Source organism: Mirounga leonina, unplaced genomic scaffold (genome assembly GCF_011800145.1).
Source record: "Mirounga leonina isolate KUSES-001 unplaced genomic scaffold, KU_Mleo_1.0 Mir_276, whole genome shotgun sequence".
Classification (NCBI taxonomy): Eukaryota; Metazoa; Chordata; class Mammalia; order Carnivora; family Phocidae; genus Mirounga; species Mirounga leonina.
The window spans coordinates 45,009-67,764 of NW_023270655.1; the positions used below are offsets into that span (position 1 = coordinate 45,009).

At 44.8% G+C, this 22,756-nt stretch overlaps 2 protein-coding genes across 6 annotated transcripts in view; both read left to right on the top strand.

Annotated features, from left to right (window-relative positions):
• EGFL6 (EGF like domain multiple 6) overlaps positions 1–2,498 on the top strand; it is a 38,206-nt gene extending 35,708 nt beyond the window's left edge. For both annotated transcript variants that reach the window (XM_035029719.1, XM_035029720.1), the window contains exon 11: positions 2,049–2,498. In XM_035029719.1, coding sequence (XP_034885610.1) covers positions 2,049–2,159 — 111 coding nt within the window. In that variant the 3' untranslated portion in view covers positions 2,160–2,498. The remainder of the gene's footprint in view (positions 1–2,048) is intronic.
• A 6,064-nt stretch (positions 2,499–8,562) lies between these two features.
• On the top strand, positions 8,563–17,075 carry TCEANC (transcription elongation factor A N-terminal and central domain containing). 4 transcript variants are annotated; one of them, XM_035029721.1, is made up of 4 exons: positions 8,563–8,600; positions 10,523–10,649; positions 13,619–13,784; positions 15,998–17,075. In XM_035029721.1, exons 3-4 carry the CDS (start codon positions 13,769–13,771, stop codon positions 17,044–17,046), a joined length of 1,065 nt encoding a protein of 354 aa, XP_034885612.1. In that variant the 5' UTR covers positions 8,563–8,600; positions 10,523–10,649; positions 13,619–13,768; the 3' UTR covers positions 17,047–17,075. The 4 variants fall into 4 exon arrangements, with proteins under 4 accessions (XP_034885612.1, XP_034885615.1, XP_034885613.1 ...); XM_035029722.1 differs by lacking the exon at positions 8,563–8,600 and adding an exon at positions 8,601–8,686; XM_035029723.1 differs by lacking the exon at positions 8,563–8,600 and adding an exon at positions 8,682–8,702.
• Positions 17,076–22,756: the final 5,681 nt, after the last annotated feature.

The window sequence follows — 22,756 nt, forward strand, 5'->3', positions numbered from 1 at the left end:
GAGGATGTGGAGAAAGCGGAACCCTCTTGCACTGTTGGAGAGGAATGCAAACTGGTGCACCCACTGTGGAAAATAGTATGGAGGTTCCTCAAATGATTAAAGACAGAGTTACAGGGCGCTTTGGTGGCTCAGTCAGTTAAGTGTCTGCCTTCAGCTCAGGTCATGGTCCCAGGGTCCTGGGACCAAGCCCTGCATTGAGCTCCCTGCTCAGCAGGGAGCCTGCTTCTCCCTCTCCCTCTGCTGCTCCCCCTGCTTGTGCTCTCCCTCTCTGTCAAATAATTAAATAAAATCTTTAAAAAAATTAAAGACAGAATTACCATATGATCCAATAATTCTACTACTGGGTATTTACCCAAAGAAAACAAAAATACTAAATTGAAAAGATATACACACCCCCATGTTTATTGCAGCAGTATTTATGATAACGAAGATATGGGAGCACCCCAAGTGTTCATCAGTAGACAAATGGGTAAAAAAGATGTGGTATATATGCACAATGGAATATTACTCAACCATATAAAAGAATGAAATCTTGCCATTTGCAGCAACATGGATGGAACTAGAGGATATAATGCTAAGTGAAATAAGTCAGAGAAAGACAAGTACCATATGATTTCACTCATATGTGGAATTTAAGAACCAAAACAAATGAACCCCCCACCCCCAAAAAGAGCGAGACACACACAAACCAAAAACACCTAACTATATAGAACAAACTGATGGTTACCAGAGGGGAGGGGGGTGGGGGGATGCAGGAAATAGGTGAAGGGGATGCAGAGCACACTTATCATGATGAGCACTGAGTACAGAATTGTTGAATCACTATATTGTGCATTTGAACCTAATGTAACACTGTATGTTAACTATACTGGAACTAAAATTTTTTAAAAAGTTGTAATGGGAAAAAGAAAAACATTCAGCTATTTTAATAATATTTCTTGTAAATATTTTTGGATGAATGAATATAAAATAGTAACTGTATATCTTTAATTTTGTTAAATGAGTCACTCCTGTCATTTTGTGTCCCAATTTCTTTTTTTTTTTTTTTAAAGATTTTATTTATTTATTTGAGAGAGAGAGAATGAGAGACAGAGAGCAGGAGAGGGAGGAGGGTCAGAGGGAGAAGCAGACTCCCTGCCGAGCAGGGAGCCTGATGCGGGACTCGATCCTGGGACTCCAGGACCATGACCTGAGCCGAAGGCAGTCGCTTAACCAACTGAGCCACCCAGGCGCCCCTTGTGTCGAATTTCAAGATACATTTTTTAGTATTCATCTTCTATCTGTTCTCTATACATTAGATATTTCTAAAATATAAAGAAGTTTGCTGCTCTTTTGATTATTAATAGGTAATAGATATTTTATTTGATCTATTTTATCATGGATAAAAATGATCATAGCCTATTAGGTAACAGTTTTCAACACATAAAAACAACGACATTCCCAATAATTTCCAATATTAAAGCCAATATTTTAAGAAAAATAACTATATTAGTACAAACTAACAGAATCTGAATATATCAAAATAATTCCCTTTCAACTATATAGTTTTATGTTAGATGTTCACCAGGAGTGTTAAATTTCTTCTAGCCTGGTTTTTGAAAAGAAAACCACATCATTCGTTTATCTTTTCTTTTCTTTTCTTTTCTTTAAATGGGAATTCCAAAATTTCCTCTTCAGCCATACCTTTCTCAGCTTTTCAGGGCTGTGCAGATACTTTTAGGAATTGCAGTGACCCTGTTTTCTCTGAATATAATCCAGTCAGTGCAAGATACTGGCATCTGGAAAATACATTACTATATATGCAATGTCAGCGCCTGTTCGTTTGCAGTAGGGGCTGATGAGTTCGGTCCATTTTTTTTTTTTTTAAGTGATCTTTATGCACAGAGTGGGGCTTGAACTCATGACCCAAGATCAAGAGTCTCATGCTTCGCTGACTGGGTCGGCCAGGCGCCCTGAGTTCAGTCGTCTTTAATCGCTATTAAATAGTTTGTTTCTGTCATTGACTTGAATGGTTTGAAGTAATATTTTTTTATCTTCTCCATTATTAGATCATTTTTGAAGCAGAACGCGGCAAGGGCAAAAGTGGAGAAATTGCAGTGGACGGCGTCTGGCTGCTCTCGGGCTTGTGTCCAGATGGCCTTTTATCTGCGAATGGCTGAATGTTACTATGGTCTTTTGTGTCTTTATATTTGGCTTCTTATGTCCGTTCCCTATTTTCTGATATTACATCATAGATTGCCCCACTTTAGAAATACAAACTGAAAAATCGTAATATACCAACAGAAACATTATTGTAGGGTGCCTTTCTTGTATAAGATGTGCCAATATTTGCTTTCAATATAGTACCACTCATTCATTTCTGAATTTATAAAATGTGGAAATGTGGAAAAAGCTCAGCTTTCCACCACCACCCCCCACCTCCAGTGTATCTGATTTGTCTCTGTGAGTTGATGAACCTTTATATAACATTTTTAGAATTATAAAAAAACAAATAACAAGAACAAAAACCCCACAGGGAATTGTTTCTCTGTTTGACTTTTCTGGCACTTCTCGGAAACTGACATCACAGGTAGATTTTTATCTAAGTGGCTTATTAGCCTGATCTTTTATAGCCAAGCTTGTATATTTAAATTCTTTGTAATAATATTCAAATAATCACCTTTGTCATGGTTTAAGTTTTTCTAAGTAAGAAAATGTGTTGTTAATGCTCTGTTTCATTATGTGTATAATTATTTGTTTTACTGGAAAATGTGGGTTTTCTTCTTTTTCCTTGGAAATACTCTATATTCTTAAAAATTCATGAAATTCTTTTTATGGGAGCACACATGACTGCTTTATTAGACCTCATAAGTGTGATACAAATTAGCTTAAGTTGTTGAATTTAAGGCCTAAGAGAAATACCTAAAACTAAATCACGTGTCAGGATTCAGAAGAAAGACCAGTGCCTTCTTTTCTCTGTTTCTCTTTTCTTCCAAATTCAACAACAGCTTTGTGTGGTAATGAATCTTGAGTATATTCCCTGAGGATGAATGTATATAATGTTTTAAGATTCTGGGTCATAAACAGAAGGTTCTCCAGATATTTGCCTGTTATTCCCTAAAGCAATAAAGGCCTTCAGCTGTAGGAGGAAGGAAAGAGAGAAGGTAGTCCACTTACTAATCTTTAATATTTGTAGCCTCACTCTTAAAGTTTTTTTTTTTAACTGAAACTCTTAGTGATCCTTTTTTTTTTTTAAATTTAGTAACCTTTTTTTCAACAATGTTCTCTTTAATACAATGAACACATACAACCTTTTAAGATTGAAGGGGAAAAACATTGTTTTCCTTTAGTGTGAAGTAATTTTGGCATACAAAGTCTTGTCTTCAACAGCTGTAATTGTATCTGTTAGGATAACTGCTAGTTATAGAAACCCAAAAAATAGTGTTTCTAGGGAGACCAGATGAAGAGGTGCCTAGCTAAGTCAAATCAGCCTACAGGTGGTTTCTAATACTGTGATAGAATGTGAAGAAAAACCCTCTATTTCTGCAGTGACCAAGGAAATTCGAGAGCACAGTTATGGCTTAGAATAAAGGAAGATAGAAGGGAGAACTTGCAATGAAGGCCAGTGCCCCAGTGATCCAGGTTAGAGGAAGAGATGTTGAACCAGAAATGAAATAGGGAAGCCTGGGAATCATGTTATATCTGGGTAGAAAATCATTGCACAAGGCTGAGTCAAGTTGAATTGAATAATAGTATTTCATTTTCTCTAATATCTGTAGCAGAGATTTCTAGTTGCCTACCCAATATCCATCTTGAATTTTTTCCTTACTTGTATAACCATATAAATGTCTATGGTTTTCTTTTCTTTTCTTTTCTTTTTTTTTTTTTGGTGGGTGAGGAGTGGAATGTGCTGAATTAGAAGGAGTAGGAGAGCACTTCCCAACCTCTTTCAGATGGAGAGCCTACTGAAGTCATTGGTGGGGCTTTCAGGAAGGCTCATTAAAGAGGGTTGTCAGTTGGCAGCCTCTCTTGCCATTGCTTTTCCTCCTCCTTCCTTCTTGCAATGTGGTTGGTTGTGCAGGCAGGAGCTCTTTGAACTACCTTGTGATCATGAAGTCAAAGACCATACCTTACGGAGGAGTGCATAGCTGGAAGAAGCCTGGGTCCTTGATGACATTGTGGCATTGCTGTCCCTGTCCCAAACCGGTCACTGTTCAACATTTTATTAAGTGAGAGAAAAAATGAACCCTCTCTTGGCCTATCTAGGATTTCAAACCAAGCACAATCCAGACTCAGGTGATGACTACTCTTCCCTGACCCCTGGGGGCTGCCCCTGCCATTTCCACCACATGACCATAGTCTTCGGGGACTAACTTTTTGGACCCTTAAATACCAACATATTGTTTTGAATTCCAGTCAACAGGCTATCGTGTCATGGAACTCTAGCCTGCACTAGCACTGAGTCATACTTGGGTTCCTTTGGGGAACCTAAGGTCAGATAATTTATCCAGGATGCATATCTCTTGTCCCTGGCCACCACTCAACATGAAACCCCCTTGTCATCCACCCTCTCCTACTCTCCTCCCCACACGGGCTCCTTCCTCTGGATACTAACTTCTACTCTTTCTGCCCTCTCCCCCATCACATACACTGCATTGTCTGGTAAACAAACTCCCCTCCATCTTAATTCTGCCAACGACTTCTTCCTTAGCTGAGCTCTCTCCTGGGCGACCTCTCCCCTTGCAGCCTTAGCAAATGAAAGCTGCTCATCCTTCCATGCTGCACACATACAGGGTCCGGTTGAAGGTGGCAGCCTGGTTGCTCCACTCTTGTTCACAATCTCCTATTTCTCTATTTCCATGTAAAAGCCACTTGAGGGTACAGTTAAACAGCTCTACAGTCCTCTCGGCCCTTCGTTGCCATTGTCATCGATCAATGTGACATCTATGCAAATGACCCATCTGATGTCCTAGCCCCACAGTTCTTTGACCTCTATTCCAGTTACCATCATCTCCCTGGTCACTGCATCATGGCCACTACCTTGGACTTGATCATCACCTCTGAACTTGAACTCCAACATCAAACTGTCTAGTTTATCTGGCTTTCTCTTAATCTCACATTTCTCCTTTGAAAGCTCTGTTCCCTTGACATTTTCATTTTCTTCCCATCTCTTGGCTTCCTATCTTGACTCTCTAATAAAACATAACCTAGATTCTAAGGCCCGCCATCCCTTCAAAGACACTCTTGCCATTGCCCCCCAAGGCCCACGCTCTTGTGTTCTTCCACCACGGCCACTGTACAGAGCCCCAATCTTGATCACTCCACTGCTTTCTTTTCTCTATCCCATCACCAGACTGCTGAGCAGTGTTACAAAAAATGACACATTGTGCAGATTGGTTCTTCAACAAAACTATGATCTTCAACCTTGCACAGACCCCCGAATGCCGCCCAAATTACCACGGAGTGGTGCTTGCCTATTTGCTGGCATAGACTAGGTAACATTCACAGGACGTCCCACATCCTCCGGCCTCATGGGTTTATATTAACACATTGAAATAACAATGGCACAATTTTTGCCCCCCCATTTTTGCCTCCTCTCTGGGGCTGAATGTCAGTGGCTGACTAAAGCACCAAGTTGATTTTGAAAACACATCTGGGCCTTTGTCATAAGCAGGGAGGGGTACTGAATGACACTGGAGTTCTCTGCTCTAGGGGTTGGGAAAAGCCTCCTTGTGGCCAGGGAAGTCTCTCCTGTCCCTCCCTTACAGACTTCAAGAGACTTCAGGTAGAAAAGTCATGCAAGAGACTTTGTATCAACAACTTAAGGTCATGTGTCATTTATGGCCCCAAACAGTATTACCAACCCAGAATTCCACTCCTAGGTATACACTCAATAGAACTGCACAGAAGCACTATTTGTAATGGTCACAGTGGGACCACTCAGATATCCATAATGTCCCTTGTGAGTAGGATGGAAACATAAACTGTGGTATAGTCATCCAATGAAATACTATCAGTGAGCATGAAGAAACTAATGCTGCCCACAGCAAGACAGATGAATTTTAAAATATGGCATTGATCAAAAGAAACCGGAAAGGACATACTGTGTGGCTCTGGCTACGTAAGCTTCAAGATGAGGCAGGATTAATCTATGCTGGAGAAATTGAGGTTGTGTTTACCCTCTGGGGGGGCGGTGTGCTAGGAGGAAGCACGAGGGGGGACGTCTGGGGGCCTGGGCATGCTGTTTCTTGATGCTTTTTGGATGGACATGTTCACTTTGTGAAAATCGTTGAACAGTACACTTAGGATTTGTGCACCAGCATTTCTACATATGGGTTATACTTCAATGAAAATTTACTTTAGAAAATGAAAGTATTAGCCAGCCCCCTCCCCCCCCCCCCCCCCCCCTGAGCCTCATCTATCTGACTGTGCCAGTTGACTTGGGACCCCTCTAGTGAATTCAGCTCTCGATACCGGGCAGGCTGTAACTGAAGTTCCACAGATTCATGTATAATCCAGCCACCAATGACTCTGACACTGGGGATGTCCCCTGGCTTGCCCTCCAGGATACCGATGGACTCCGGACATCAAGCGGGTTGCGGGAGGTCAACGGCATTGGAATTTTGAGGGGGCTGAGGCCTGAGGAAATGTGCCTGATGCTCAGAAAGCCTGAACCCTCTCCTTCCGCAGATCTATTTGTCTTCCTGGACACCCATAAAATTTCTACAGCCCCGTTTCTTATCGCTGTCACTGTCCCTTTACAAATCTTTTTCCTCATGGGTCCAAGCTGCAGTCACACAGCTCTCCTCCTGAAGGTGAGGCACTGGGTGCTCGCATTCAGTTTTTGGACCCTTCTCAGAGCTCTGGCAGTGCCCTCTTGTGACGGCCTACGTGCCCGTGTGTGGCTGCCACCTGGCAAACAGCAGAGAGGGCTGTCTGAAGCATCTCCTGCTCCCGCTTGGCTCCATTTCTCCCTTCCCCCGTGTCCTGTGAACTCATCCCTTTTTCTGGATACCTAGAACCTTCCAATTCAGTGACTCCTGAGATCTCAAAGAATCCAATCTTGCGGACCTTTCATTCTTTCCCATTTACCCGGGTCAACATTTACTTGTCCTCTGTCCCATTCTGTTGGTCTCTCTGACAGGTGAAGAGAGGCGACCCTTCTAAGATAACTCAGGTGTAGGGAATAAAGAGCGGCAAGTGTAACCTTTCTGATATTTGTTCTTTAGAATAGCAGGTTCCAGTGCTTTAATATGAAGGAACGAGTAAGAAGGTAGTTTCAGCACCATCAACGATCAGGGATTCTCTTCAGATGGCCCTCAAATCACACAGCTACATTAAGATGGGGGCTGTGTCAGTTAGAGTTTGCTGGTAGCAAGCAACAGAACCAGACCTCAGCTAACTTATGGCAAAGGGAAGTTATGGTAAGGAAACAGGAGTGTGCAGGTGCATGGGAAGACCAGCAATCCAGCCTTGGAAATGGGCTCCAGGGCTGGAAGCAGAGCTGTGGAAAGAAGCCATTGCTGATCAGCATGCCAACGTTACTGGAATGATCTCTCACCATACTAGTCTCCACACTACTAGGCTCAAAATTCACATTCCAGGGAGGGGTGTGCAATGGGCCCAGCTTGTTCCTGTGGCTGGCCCCTGGCTAGGGCAGATGGCGGCACCCAATTGGCTGTTCAGAAGGTGGGCTGAAAGCTGAGTGGCCCAAACCCACCAAAGTCCACCACCTGGACCCCATTACATAAAAGCTGGCATCGGGTACATGTAATTGCCCCAGCCAGCCTACCAATTCAAGAGATTTACTTTTTTTTTCAAAGATTTTATTTGTTTGAGAGAGAGAATGAGCAGGAAGAGAGAGAGACTCCCTGCTGAGCAGGAAGCCTGACCAGGGCTTGATCCCAGGACCCCGAAATCAGGACTCCAGCCCAAAGCAGACGCTTAACTGACTGCGGCCACCCAGGCGCCCCCAAGAGCCTATTCAATAAATTAGATTTATAGGTGTCGCACTTTGTTCTTGTGATAGAAACGATCTTAAAGCAATAGCCTTTTGAAAATAAAGTCTCTAGTTTTACCATCACTTTGATTTTATTGGACCCTTGCAGGGAAACCATGTGTACAGGTGAGAAGTGCAGGACGCACAAGGCCGCTTAATGAATGTTTCCTACTTTCACATCAACTGATGTGTGTTAGGGGTGCAATAAATAACTTATCGAATTAATTACTGCGTTCAGTATATCGCATTTTTGGCCAAAGTTTTGTCAACATTCCGCTGAGCAACGTCTTGAATGAGAGCCGAAAGCGTACGCCGTAGAATAGTTCAACAAACTCTGCAGCTGAAAAGCATTACTGGGGGTAGTTGCTTTCAAGTCAGGCCCGGCCGCCAGACCGTCAGCCAGGCCAGGGGCCGTCCCGCAGCCAGCGGCGGAGGCGGATTCGCCGCTGCTAGTCGCTCTGCGCAGACACCATTTACCTGGCACGCATGCGCCGGGGCCCGGGAAAGCGTTCTTTGGCCTGCGGGCTTGGATTGGTTGAGCCTTGGTGGTCCCGCCCCGCGTGCCGGAAACTCTCTCTCTACGGGGAGGTCTCTCGAGTTTCCGGGGCTCCTGCGCATCTCGGTGAGCGACGCCCTGGGTTGGGTTCTCCGGTATCTCTGCGCACCGGTGCTCTGAAAAGCCCACCGCTGCCCCGGGGGGTGCCCTCGGTGCGTCCTGGGTCGGGTAGGCCCAGTCGTGCCCTCGCTCCTCTTCACCCGAAGTCGCCGGGGTGGGCAGATCTCTCGGGACCGCCGCCGCTTCTGGGCTGGGTGCCAGGCTGGCACACGGGGACGGCTTGCAGCAGGCTTCGCTTGTCGCCCTGCCCCACCCTGCGGAACCCGAACCCGGGCCAGAGCGGGCCCTTGGGCTGGTCCCTTCCACTCGCTGCACCTGTGCTGGGGACCGTCCTAACATGAAAGGGCCCTAGCGCAGTGTTGAGGGCCTGTTGAGAAACTGCGGCCCCCCAACGTGTGGCATCAGTTCTCTCCATGGAGGAAGGGCCTCCCTGTGTAGCTGGAGAAGTGTATGTGGCTTATGACCAGAAACAGAATTTCTCTTTGATCTCCCTTCTCCCCGGGGTTTAAGCCAGATGTGGGCAGATGTGTGCAACCTGCCCATATTAGTTAATATTCGCGAGCTTTTATATGCATTCAGTCAACAGATATATAGGACCTGCTCTTGCCGGCCCGGTATAAACTCTTTCTGATACGTATTCAGAAGCTGGGGGTATAGGGGTGTGTGTAAGCATTACCCATTTTAGCATATGCTCTAGAACTGTGTTGTCCAATAGGTAGCCACTAGCTACACAGGCTAATGAACACTTGAAATGTTCCTAGTCCTAACTGAGATATATCAAACAGTGAATTCTGGAGAATTAGAATGAAAAAGAGAATGTAAAATACCACTAATTTGTTTTTGTCGATTCCATGTTGAAATGGCAGTATTTCGGATACACTGGTTAGGTAAAATGTCTTTAATTTCTCCTGTTCATTTTTTAACGCGGTTACTAGAAAATTTTAAATTGTATCTGTGGCTTGCATGATATTTCTGTTGCATAGCACTGCTTTAGAAAGGTCTCAGCAAACTAGGGCCTGCAGCCAAATCCAGCCTGCCTGTCTTTGAAAAAAGATTGATTGGAGCAAAGCCGTACTCATTCTTTTATGTATTGTCTCTGGCTGCTGCGTCTGCCAAAAGAGCAGCGGAGTTGAGTAGTCCCTACAGAGATCGGATGGCCTGCACAGCTGAAAATATTTACTGTCCGCCCTTTTACAGGAAAAGTTTGCCGATCCCTTGCTCTAGAACAGCGCCTGGTATGATAGATACATGTCATGTAAATCTTTTCATTATAGTCCTGTGTAATTGTCAGTCAGGTTTACTGTGTGACAGGCCTGGTTCTAAGGAGTTTATAAGGACTATCTCATTTATTTCCCATGTTAATCCTAGGATGTGGAATTTCCCCGATTTTGTAGATGAGGAAATCGAGGCCCAGAACGGGCAAGAAACTTACCGAACATGCTCAACACCCCTCACTTCTGTGAACTATACCTTCTTGACCCTCCTTATCCCCAAACGTTTGATTCCTGGAGTCTACTTGATTAGCCCACAGTGGGCACCATGCTCCTGCCTTTATTATTACTATTTTTTAATTTTAAATGACTTTTTGAACTAGAATTGAGATGAGGTCGGCTCCCGTGGAAGAAGCTGAGGGGCACTGGGCTTCGGTGCCGTGGGTACAAGCAAGCTAGTCTGTACTGAAAACAATGAAGCGCACGAGCAGAGAGGAGAGGGAGCACTCTGGATGCTCTTTTCTCATTTAACAAAAAAACACTTGTTGAGTAACAGTAAGCACTGGCCAGGCATGTCTCAGTGCATGAAACAGACATCGTTCTTTTACGGTCTTGTGGGGAAGGCAGACAATAAAACAATTTTTAATGTGATACACACCATGAAAAAAAACCACTGCAACTATTTGATGGTTTTTTGTTTTGTTTTGTTTTTAACAGATTTCCTCATCTGTAAGTTGGAGATAAGCCATATACCTGACTCGGGCTCATTGTGAGGATGGAGATGACGTGAATGTGTATGGCACATGGACTTCAATAAATGTACATTGCCTTCTGCTGTTAAGAGGTAAGGAAGGGAATGAGTCCAGGGCATTGGGTGCATCGTGACACTTAACACACTGCAACCACCAGTTGTCATTGTAGAGAAGGTTCTCAGGTGGGCGGTGCACGGCAGGTGTTTTTAATATTTCCCAATGGGGCTCATCCGGCCGAGTCTGAAAGCAGAGAGGTTCTACGTATTTGGTCTAGGAGCAGGTCCGGAGCTGTCTTCGGGGGGTGGCAGCGTAACTGAGACGGTCCTGCCGCGGCAGGGCCTCGTGCCCGTGTGTACAGGGCAGTTGTGGCAGCTCTGGTTTAAATCAGAGTCACTGGGACAGCTGGGAGGATACCCAGGCCTGCCCTCAGGGACTCTGATCGCTTCCGCCTGGGACGAGGCCCTGGCGTTGTTTTTGTTTTTGCTGTTTAATTTCGCCAGCCGATTCAGGTTTATAGTCAGGACGGACAGCCACCCATGGTGAGAATTAGGCTGGGCCCAGGGAGCTACTGACACAAAGGCACGGAGCTGTGAAATGGGCAGAGCCTGTCGGTGGCAGCGAGGTCATGGAGGAGGGTCACGGAGGAGGCTGGAAGGGGGCCTTTTATCACCTGGCCAAGGGCCTTGGGGCTCCACCCTGAGAGCACAGGGGCACCTCTGAAGGGCTTTAAGTGGGAAGTTGAGGGGATATCTTGGTGAGCTCTGTAGTAGAGGATGATCCCTCTGACAAAGTGCCGTGAATCGGAAGGAACGCAGTGAAGAAGCAGTTAGAACCTGCCAGATGGTAGGAAGCCCAGATTGGGCTCCAGCATTCCTCCTGTGAGTGTCCTCTAGCAGCCGTGTCTATCCTTTGGAGACACCCTGTGTTGTAAGTGGCCACTTTCTTGTCTGTATTCCTTCCAGTGGACTGTCAGCTCCCTCAAGGCAGAGAGGATCTCTTTAGGCTCAGCATCTAATGTGTACTTAGATGTGTAATAAATTATTTATTGAATGAACTCTGTAGAGCTATAAACTGGATACACAACTTTCCTTGTCTTCTTATGGCAATACTCAAAATTTTATATCTCAGTTGCTTTCACAGTATCTCCTAGGGCAATAAATGCTTTATATCCACATCATTGTCCCACAGGGGGAACAGAAGGTTTGACAGGATTTAAATGCTGTTAGACATATGGAGGAGGATGGAAAACAGTATGGCGGTTCCTCAGAAAATTGCAGATAGAATTACCATATGACCCAGCAATCCCACTTCTGGATATTTACCCAAAAGCACTGAAAGCAGGGTCCCGATGAGATATTTGTATATCCATGTTCATAGCAGCGTTTCTTCACAATGGTCAAAAGGTAGAAGCAACCCAAGTGTTTATGATGAATGGATAAGGAACACGTGGTCTATACATACAATGGAATATTAATAATCCAGGACACAGGCTACAACACCAGTGAACTTTGAGGACATTATGCTGAGTGAAATAAGGCAGACACAAAAGGCCAAATACTGTATGATTCCACTTACGTGCAGCACGTAGTCAAATTCATCAAGACAGAAAGTAGAATGATGGTTGCCAGGGGCTGTGGGGCAGAAAGGAACAGGGAGCTGTTGTTTCATGGGTACAAAGTTTGGTTTGCAAGAGGAAAAGTGTTCTGGGAGTTGGTTGCACAACAACGTGAATGTACTTAACACTACTGAACCCTGCTTTAAAATGTTTAAGATGGGGAAAAAATGTTTGAGATGGCAAGTCTTATGCTGTGTGTATTTTACCACAATTAGAAATGAAAAAGAAATACAGAGGAGAGGTAAATGAAAGGACATATGAAATAAAGAGCAGAGTGCTTATGTGTGAATACATTAACGTCTGTGGATTTACAGAAGTGAAGAGAAAGTTTTGCTGGTAAGACAAACTGCTGTTCTCATCGTTCTGAAGCTCCGAAGCTGTAAAGTCCCCTTCAGACTCTCCTTGAGACTCTGACCGACCGTTGAGAAATTCTGACCTGAGTTAAACATTGCCTAACCTCCCTGTGGGCACTCTAGACCTGTCTCTTACTAACCACCTTGCCAGCATCTGGCAAACTTCAATCCTGATGTCTTCGGTAGCGGTGCCTCTAGAATGGATGAGGAATGCAAGCAAGATGAGTATTTCCTCTTTGTTAGGAAACTTCCCAACAAGTTGGGGAGGGTTCAAGTATCTTAAGCAGCTTGAACCCTTATCACGGTGACTTGGCTGCGTGACTTCCTCCAGATGCTAGGATGTCAGGCAGACAATTTTGAGAGAAAGTTCAGCAATGGAGGCCATGTATTTTTAATTTTTCTGCATTTTTACCTTGCCTCTTCTTTGTTTACTGAGCCTCTGATCCTTAGGAAGACCTCCTTCACTGTTTTCAGTCTGGAATTGTAAAAAAGGTAAAACAATGATCTTGAAGTACTGATTCTTGATAATGATAAAAATAGCCTCTTAAGGGCACCTGGGCAGCTCAGTCCGTTCAGCATCTGCCTTCGGCTCAGGTCATGATCCCAGGGTCCTGGGATCGAGCCCCGCGTCGGGCTCCCTGCTCGGTGGGAAGCCTGCTTCTCCCTCTCCCACTCCCCCTCCTTGTGTTCCCTCTCTCGCTGTGTCTCTCTCTGTCAAATAAATGAATAAAATCTTAAAAAAAAAAAAAAAAAAGCCTCTTAAGACCCTGAGTTGCTGCCTCACAAGTGACTGCCCACGTTGTCCACGTACCAGCCCCCTCTGGTGGCACAGCTGCCAGACCCGCAGTCTCGGTCATCCCTGAGCTGGCCCAGCAGGGAAACACCCACAGGAACCTCACAGTTGTGACCCAGGGTGCTTAACTCTTCCTGTTTGAGAGGAGATGCAACTGGTTTAGACCCAGCAGTAGACTTCTCAGGAAATTGTGAATGCTAATGTGAAGGCAGAGCCACACGTCATGTAGCACCGTCATGATATTCTGATTCCAGAGGGAAGGTAGAAGACTGATCCATTTACCGTGCCATTTTCCAATAGGCCAACATTATAAATATGTGGAGTTTATCATGAAATGATACTGGACAAGTCACTTTTGCGGTTATGAAAATAATACATACTCATCATACAAAATACGAGAAGGAATAAAAGAACAAACAAAAAATCATCTAAAATCTTGCCATTCAGAAAATGTCACTGTCTAAAGGTTTGTGTATTTGTTTTTGACCGTTTCTCTTCACATGTGATTCTTAAATAAAATTTGGATCAGACTCTATATGCTGTTTTTATTTTTTTTAAAGATTTTATTTATTTATTTGCAAGAGAGCACAGCAGGGGAGCGGCAGGCGAGGGAGAGGGAGAAGCAGGCTTCCCGCCGAGCAGGGAGCCCGATGTGGGGCTCGATCCCAGGACCCTGGGATCATGACCTGAGCCGAAGGCAGACGCTTAACAACTGAGCCACCCAGACGTCCCTATATGCTGTTTTTAAATAACAACTTTATTCAGATATAATTTATATACCCTACAGTTCACCTCCTCAAAGTGTACACTTCAGTGATTTTTAATATATTTACAGTTGTGCAGTTCATCACCACAGTCAACTTTAGAGAAGTTTGTTCACTTTCCCCAAGAAAAACCCTGCACCCGTTGGCAGCCACCCCCCTTTCATTCCACCCCATTGGTTCCCTGCATCCCTCTGCCCCAGCCCTAGTCAACCACCAAATAGATTTGCCTATTCCGGACATTTCATATAAATGGAATCATACAATATGGGGTCCTCTATGTTTTTAACTTAGCATAGTGTTTTCAAAGCTCGTCCATGTTGTAGTATATATATAAGAATTTCACGGGGTTTACGGGATTTTTTTTTTTTTTGCCAAATACCATTCCATTGTATGGATAGGCTACATGTTGTTTCCCCAGTTGATGGGCATTTGGGTTGTTTCCACTTGTTGGCTATTAAGAGTAACGCTGCTGTGAACATTTGTGTGCAAGTTTAACCATTTGGGACCTTACAGTTTCTTCAGAGTTGGAAGAAAATTCTTACATGGACAGCTTCCACATTTCTTGCTTCCCTAAAGTAATTTTATAGAAATGGAATCACTGACTAAAAGAAAAAGACATTGCATTTCACAGAACTTGTCAGATGGTTTCTAAGAAGACTGCACTGATCGTCTCTGTGCTCGCTTCAGTGTTACTAGACTATGTGCTTAGTGATGGGCATTTTTTTTAAGATTTTACTTTATTTATTTAGAGAGAGTGTGTGTGAGCAGGGGGAGGGGCAGAGGGAGAGGGAGAGAATCTCCAGCAGACTCCCTGCTGAGTGCAGAGCCTGACACGGGGCTCGATCCCACGACCCCGAGATCATGACCTGAGCCAAAACCAAGAATCAGACGCTCAACCTACTGAGCCACCCAGGTGCCCCAGTAATGGGCATTTAATATAAAGTGCTATGAAACGGAAGTCCATGAGTTTTTGAAAAGACAGGGTCCCTGCTATCAAGATGCATAAGTCCATATTTAGACCAGATGGGCAGATGTAGATCCAGGGGTATTAGGTAGCAAGGTTATGTGCATTATGTGGAGAGAAAAATAGACTGGTTAGATAAAGTAAATATTTACCTGCCCAGGATGAGATAATCATCAAGCAACTTTTTGCACCTCAGAGTTAAACAGAAAAGTTAATGGAACCAAAGTGGCCTAGGGACTAGCTGGTCCAAAGTTGTAAATGGTCCGGATCGCTTAGTATGAACCCTTACCCTGCTTTTCAGAAGACTTGGATGTCAGCACAGTGCCCGTTGACTCTTGGGGCCCATCAGATCTGGTTCCGGCTGCCTTGCGACCTATACTGTCTCACAATTTCTTCAGATTCCTTGGGACATCTAAACAGCATTCCCTTATTGCCCTGTTTCTCATTCTGTTATTCAGAAAAATACCACTTAAAGATGATAAAATCAGCAAGTAGTTCAGCTATATAGCTGAATATGGGGGTAAACAGTCCAGCCTTGCTCAGACTTACCCTGTTCATGCTGACACTGGCATGATTTCATGCCCAACATGACCACCAAATTCCATCCAAAGCAATTGACCGATCGGGATCCGGAAAGAGCATTGATTTGGAAAATTTGATTGGAGAAAGTTCTAGAGCTCTTCCAGTAAGCTTCTTTGAAGCAACCATTAATGCGGAAGCTGGTTGCAGTGCTTTTTTTTTCCCCCCAACTACCCAGACTCAGCCTTTTGAAATTGAACCATACCACATTGCAGATTCCATTTTCTAACAGGTCACGCCCACTTCTGTTACATAACTTTCAGAATACGCCGCGTAGGTAACTGGCAGAAAGCGTTCTGCTACTATCAGGAAGCTGCAACTGTTAAGCCCAAGCTTAAAGAAACAGAAACCTCTTTTCTCTTTTCTTTGCAGCTGTAAAGATGTCTGACCAGAAGCAGGTAGCTGCCAAAGCCTCCCTTATTGAGCATCTGATGTCTAAAAGGAATTTTGAGGATCTTGGCAACCACCTTACTGAGCTAGAGACTCTTCACGTGACTAAAGAGCATCTCCAGGAGACCGTCGTGGTCAGGGCTGTGTACAGAGTCCTCAAAAACTGCCCTGTGGTGGCTTTGAAAAAGAAAGCCAAGCGTTTGCTGTCAGAATGGAAAGCTCTTTATAAGGATCTCCACTTCAAACCAAGGGACAGCCCTGAATCATTCCCTACGGGCAGAAACTCCAGACTTTCTCATGACCCAAGTCAGGATGAGATATCAGGCGGCTGCAGTTCTAATTCATCACCCCACGATGTTGCAGGAGCCATTGAATCACTTGTGCCTGAAAATAGCACGAGTCAGATGGAGCCCGGGGAGGAGCATTTCAGGGGTGGTGACCCAGAATCCACTGACCAGAGATCCACTGAGTCGCTGGATCCCACAGTACCTGTGAGAGCTAAATGCACAGAGCTTCTCTATGAAGCTTTAACGAGTTCTTGCACAGATCAGCCCAAAGCTGATTTGTGGCAAAACTTTGCAAGAGAAATTGAAGGGCACATTTTTACCCTTCATTCGAAGAACCTCAAAAAGTACAAAACTTGTGTTAGAAGCAAAGTTGCCAATCTGAAGAACCCCCAAAATTCTCACTTACAACGGAACTTGCTCTCTGGGACCACGTCTCCGAGAGAATTCGCCGAAATGACGGTGCTGGAGATGGCGAGCAAGGAACTGAAGCAGTTGAGAGCCTCCTACACGGAATCTGGCATACAGGAGCATCGCCTTCCCCACACCACTGAGGGCACGCAGACAAAGAAAATAAAATGCAGACGCTGTGAGCAGTTCAATTGCAAGGTCACCGTAATCGCCAGAGGAACACTTTTCCTGCCAAGTTGGGTGCGGAATTCAAATCCAGATGAAGAGATGATGACCTATGTGATCTGTAACGAATGTGGGGAGCAGTGGTATCATAGCAAGTGGGTCTGCCTGTGATGGTAAATAAATGTTTTCTTAACCAAGAACTGGAGTGACACCGGTTTTTTTTTGCTGCCACCCTTTTGTGCTTGGTTTTAAAATCTTAACACGCACTATATCCTTTTTTTTTTTTTCCAAGATTTTATTTTAGGGGCACCTGGTGGCTCAGTTGGTTAGGCGACTACCTTCGGCTCAGGTCCGTGGTCCCAGAGTCCTGGGACTGAGCCCCGCATGGGGCTCCCTGCTCAGCAGCGAGCCTGCTTCTTCCTTTCCCTTTGTATTCTCTGTCACTTTCGCTCTCTCTCCAATAAGTAAATAAAAATCTTTAAAATTTTATTTTATTTATTGGAGAGAGAGGGAAGATAGCGAGAGAGAGCACAAGCAGAAGGCAGGGAGAGGGAGAAGCAAGGCTCCCCACTGAGCACGGAGCCTGATGCAGGGCTTGATCCCAGGACCCTGGGACCATGACCCGAGCCAAAGGCAGATGCTTCACTGACTGAGCCACCCAGGCGCCCCCTCCCCCTACTATATTCTTAATCCTAAGAGGAAGGAAAGTCGTTCATTGAAGTTCACGCCATGATCACTAAAAGTTGACCGTTTGGGAAGAGAGTGGATGACTGTCTGCTTAGTGCTTTGTGGCCACTTAGTCCTTTGCTGTACTCAGAGTGTGGTTGAGAGCAGCTCAGCAGGCCCTAGAGCCTGTTAGAAATGCGCAGTCCCAGGCCTCATGCTCCTGGATCCCCGGGTGATCCTGTTCAAGGCAGTTTAGTGCTGCTTTCTCAGTAGGCCAGTAGTCCTTAACAGTGGCTGCATATGAGGATCATCTGGGGAGATTTGACAACGCACTGATGCTCGGGCGGGGCGGGGCGAGGCGGGGGGGGGCTCCCCTGAACAATTGAATCTGAATGCATGGGATGCAGCCCAGGCTTTTTTAATGCCTCAAGTTACTTTGAGACAGAGTTGAGAACTACTCACACACAGGCTCTCACTTGATGGTCTCGTGGCTCTAAGAAAAGAATGTCACTGTACACTTTACACCTGAGGAAACAGGTCCCCAGGGGTGCTGTGACTTAGCTAGCCCAGCTGGAACTGCTCCCACACCGTCTTCCTCCAAATTCACCGTCCAAGACCGCTTCAACATTGACTTCTGAGAAAGGTATTCCTGGCGATGTGGGACAAGATGAATAATGTCTTTAGGCTCTAACATTGGATAACTAGGGCTTTGTTACTTTCCCCTCTCTTTTCTCACTTGTCTCTCCCTTGAACCATGAAAATTATCCTCTAATCCCACAGGTAGAATTTTGTTTCGAGTCCTTTTGCCTAGTCAGAGGAGTTGCCTATTTATTTGTTTGTTTTTTTGTTTTTTCTGCACAAGTCCCCCAGAGTATATAAAGTGTTTATGAAATTTGGTTTCTGATGTTAGGGAGTCTTCATGTTCTCGAGGGCATGTGAGTTTAGATACGTAGGGGAGGATAAAAGCTCTCCTAGGCTCTGTAGCTGGGACCCTGCAAATTAGACGGACAAAAGACAGACTAACGAGAGAAAAACCGTTCATTAACACGCCGGGCATGATACATACAGGAGAAACTCAGTGATGAAGAATTCAAATGGGTGGTTAGAACTTGGGCTTGTGTAATAGCATCTTAAGAAATAATGATACATTTGTAGAGAAATAACAAGAGGAACGGGGCTTTAGGCTTTTAGGGCCAGCAAACTGGGAGGGTAAATATATGGGGGGACTAATGAACATAATGGTTATTTAGTAAGGTTTGTTTGTGTAGACTCTTCTCGCTGCCATCCTGAGGAGGTTGTTACCTTCTTCCTGGTACAGAATTCATAAGGGGAATTTACGTTCTGCTTTCAGGCAGCTCATTCCGTGTCTGCCTTTTCTCATTTGTGTTCAGCCCAGAATGATCCTCATGCCAGGACGGCATATTGGGGGTCCCATACTCAACCCTTTTAGGTCTGAAGTTCCAATTGTGCTAATGTAAAAACAGGCCTTGATCTGTCAGAGGTCGTCCATTGCCTGAGTCTTTGAATCTACCAACATTTCTCTAATAAATGAATTGAAGAGGAAATTCCTTCTTTAAGGCTTTTGCAGTGTTGAACCAACCTGTGCAATTATTTAAGCACAACACACCTTCTGTGTGATTATAGCTGATTTTGTTCTCTTTTGAGAACTTGTCGAATGTTAATGGTTACAGTTTTAATAAGTTTACTTCGGAGTTATACACATTTTCACCAGTTCTTTTCTCCCACCGTTCCTAACTTCCTATGTCAGAGCTCTGAAAGCTTAACCAGACACACAGTTTACCTGCCTCCTGACACAATTCCCCAAACAGTGCCTAAAACTAGAATATGTTCGTGTGTTCAAATGGGTTTGAAGTAATCAGAGGCCATCGAGTGTGAATTCTATTTTGATATCTTTTCTCCTGGTGGCTTCCCAGGGCTGCCTATTTTGATGTAACATGCTAGTCTTTTAAAGAGAAACTTGCAAAGTCACCTAAAACTTGAAGTTTCACAAACTGGTTTCATGTGACTTAGGATGATCTTAAAAACTATTCAGGGGTTCTAAAAGGGCACATCACATGAAAACCAAGTGTTCGTGTCATTGTTTGTTTTTTGTGTGTGGTGGGGTTTTAAAAAAGTTTTTATGCTGGAAATGTGCAAACTTCATTTGCAGACAAATAAAAGCATTTGAAACGGAAATTCCTTCACTCTCCAAAATGTAAAAATCTGGGTAGTCTTTTTCATTTCCTTTAGACTTTGTCAGTGACTTTTGGAACCAGAGATAGGCAAATAGCAGTGTGGGTTTTTTTTTTTTTTCTTTTAGCCAATGAGACAGCATTACATTTTTAAGTATAATCATCCTTTCACATTCTATGTCTCACCCACTAAAAAGAAAGTGTTTTTCTTTAAAATTGCTTCTGGGGGAAAGGAGCTTTGTTTAATTTACAATCACCGTTACAGAAATGGCGAGTACAATGGCCCCAAGGTCCGGGGGTGGGGGGGGAGAGGCACGACAGGAGCTGACCAGAGCTGAGGTGAAGTCACAAGAGCCACTGGGTTCATTAGGGCCCTTGTCAATCATCATAAGGACTGTGGGTTTTTTCCAAGCCCAATGGGAAGCCATTGAAGGGAGGGAGTTGGTAGTGAGACAACTTCAGTGGCCTTTAGGAAAGTTCCCTCTGGCTGCTTTGTTAAGTTAGATGGGGAAGGAAGCCAGGATGGATGCAGAGACATCCAGTCAGGTGGCCATAGCAATGGTCCCATTGTCATGTGACTGGTTTCAAACAAGAGTACACCAGATGGTCTCCCTGCATCTTTACAGTTGACGGAGTCCTTGGCGATGGGGTTCAGGAAATGCTACTCCAAAATCTGGTACCTTCTCATACAGAAGAAGCTGAAGGAATCTAAGTAAGGGCCTGTAGGTGGAGGACTCTCTGCCTCCCCCTGCTCCCTTGAGGCAGGTCCTAAGCCCCTCCTCTGAGAGGTGCCCTCCTCCTACCCAAGGAAAGGAGCATCCCTGATCTCTGCAGAGGTAGGCACACAGGGGAATCTGAGCAAAGAGGACTTTCTAGGTTTTCCCCTTGGCTCATACCCTTCCGTTCTATCACATTCCTGCCTGACCTTCCACAAAAGCACACCGGTTTAACTCTCTTTGGGGCTTCATTTCCTTATGAAGTCTCCTGTGTCATGTAGAATTTATATTACATAAATGTGAATGCTTTCCTTTTGTTAATCTGTCTTTTGTTACAGAGCCCCAGCCAAGAACCTAGATGGGATAGAGGAAAAATATTTTTTTTCCCGTCCTTATATAGGCAGTTTTGCAAATGGGTGTTTCATCAAATCCAACAACCGCAAATTCCCTACCCGTGACCCATAATAGAAATGAACTAACAGCACAGAAATTCAGTACAATACAAGTATAGCCTGGATCTTGGTTGCCCTGGTTACGAGGAGTAACTGCATAGGGCATAAGCATCAGCTGTTATACCTGAATCTAGAAGGGCTCTTCATGCCTTTTCCCACATCACCCTCCTTTTGTCCGTGTTACTTTTTTTAGATAAAAAGTTGGATACAATTGCAGCTCTGTCTCTTCCCCAGCACTTCCTGGGATGAGAGGCTCCTTTCATTCCCTATTTCCATTTCTAAGCACCAGGCAGGGAGCCTGCAGCTGGCCACGCTCCACTGCTTTTGCGAGGGCGGGGTCTTTGGCTTTCTGGTCAGATTGCTTTATTTATAACTTCCCGGTAAATGCAAAATATTTTACACAAATATTTTTATATCTCTCAGAGGTATTTACTGTAAGTGCCTAGATTATAGAAGGTGTCATCTTGCTTTCAGAAGAGCCCACAGTCCAAAAGGAGAAAGGATGGCTTCATATGATTCCATTTGCATTACTATTCAAAATGAGGTTTGCGGAGACATTGCTGCGCATTATCAGAAATGCCGTGCCGCGCAGTAGCAAGTGCCCATTGCTGTATTGCTCGGCGCTCGGGCCAATGAGGTGATCGACAGCCATCCCAGGCCTCCGGACCCGCAAAATGCAGAGGAAGCACCAATGACGTGGCCAGCCACCATTTTACATTTTAAGAGCTATGAGAGAAACACCGGCTGACTGACTGACGAGGCAGGGGTGCAGGGTACCCGGGAGGATCAGGGAGGGCTTCACGGAGGCTGTGACGCTCAGGGTAAATGTTGAGATGAAGTTAGCCAGGCAGAGGAAGGGGGAGGGATATTCCATCACTGCATTTGCTAGATTCCTGGCACTTCATCTACAATATCTCATTTAACCTTCACAACTACCCTGCCAGCATTTTAGAGGTGAGGAATCTGAGGCCGAGAGAGATTAAGTTAGTTATGCAGGGCTACACAGAGCCAGATTCCATTTATCTATTTGACAGAGAGATCATGACCCGAGCTGAAGGCAGACAGTTAACCATCTGAGCCACCCAGGCGCCCCTACAGTTTTGTTTTCATGCAACAGATGTACACATATCCCCCAGCTTTGTGAAATCTCACAAATTGCTGGGCAGGAAGTTTGCAGACATTTTAGTGGATTTCAGTGCCATTGGAAAATGAGGCAGTGGCTAAAGGGCCTGAAGGTTCCTTTTGGGGGGTGATGAAAACGTTCAAAAATCAATTGTGGCGACGGTGACCCTACTCCGCGAATGTGCTAAACACCATCGAATCATACATTTGGAATGGGCGAATTGTGTGGTCTGTGAATTAGATCTCAGTAAATAAAGCTGTTATTAAAAAAATCAAACAAACTGAGGGAGGGACTTAGAAATACTCTATTGGGTATTTATCTCAGCGAATCATTCTGAACCTTTAGTATATTCATACGTGTAATGGAGAGAGAACGGCAGTCTTTCTCAAAGGGGCCTTGCAAGGAGCCTTCCCCGCCAGCTCACACTGACCCAGAGAGAGGCCGCATCCGCACCCCGCGGCCTCTGTCCAGGCAGTTTGCTGGGCCCCAGCCTTTGTATTTCTGCCTAGAAGGCCCCTCCCTCTTTCAGTCCACAAAACAAACAGGGCTAAAGTTTCCACCCACAGTGATCACTCCTTGTGTTTCTGACCCCTTTCTCAAGCCGCAGACTTGAGCTGTACTATGAATGACATCAAGCCCCCTAGAGCATAGAAAATCTTCTAGAGTCAACCCAGAGCAGTTGCCATTTACATCCCTGGTTAGATCTGTACTTCGAAAAGAAACTGCAGATAA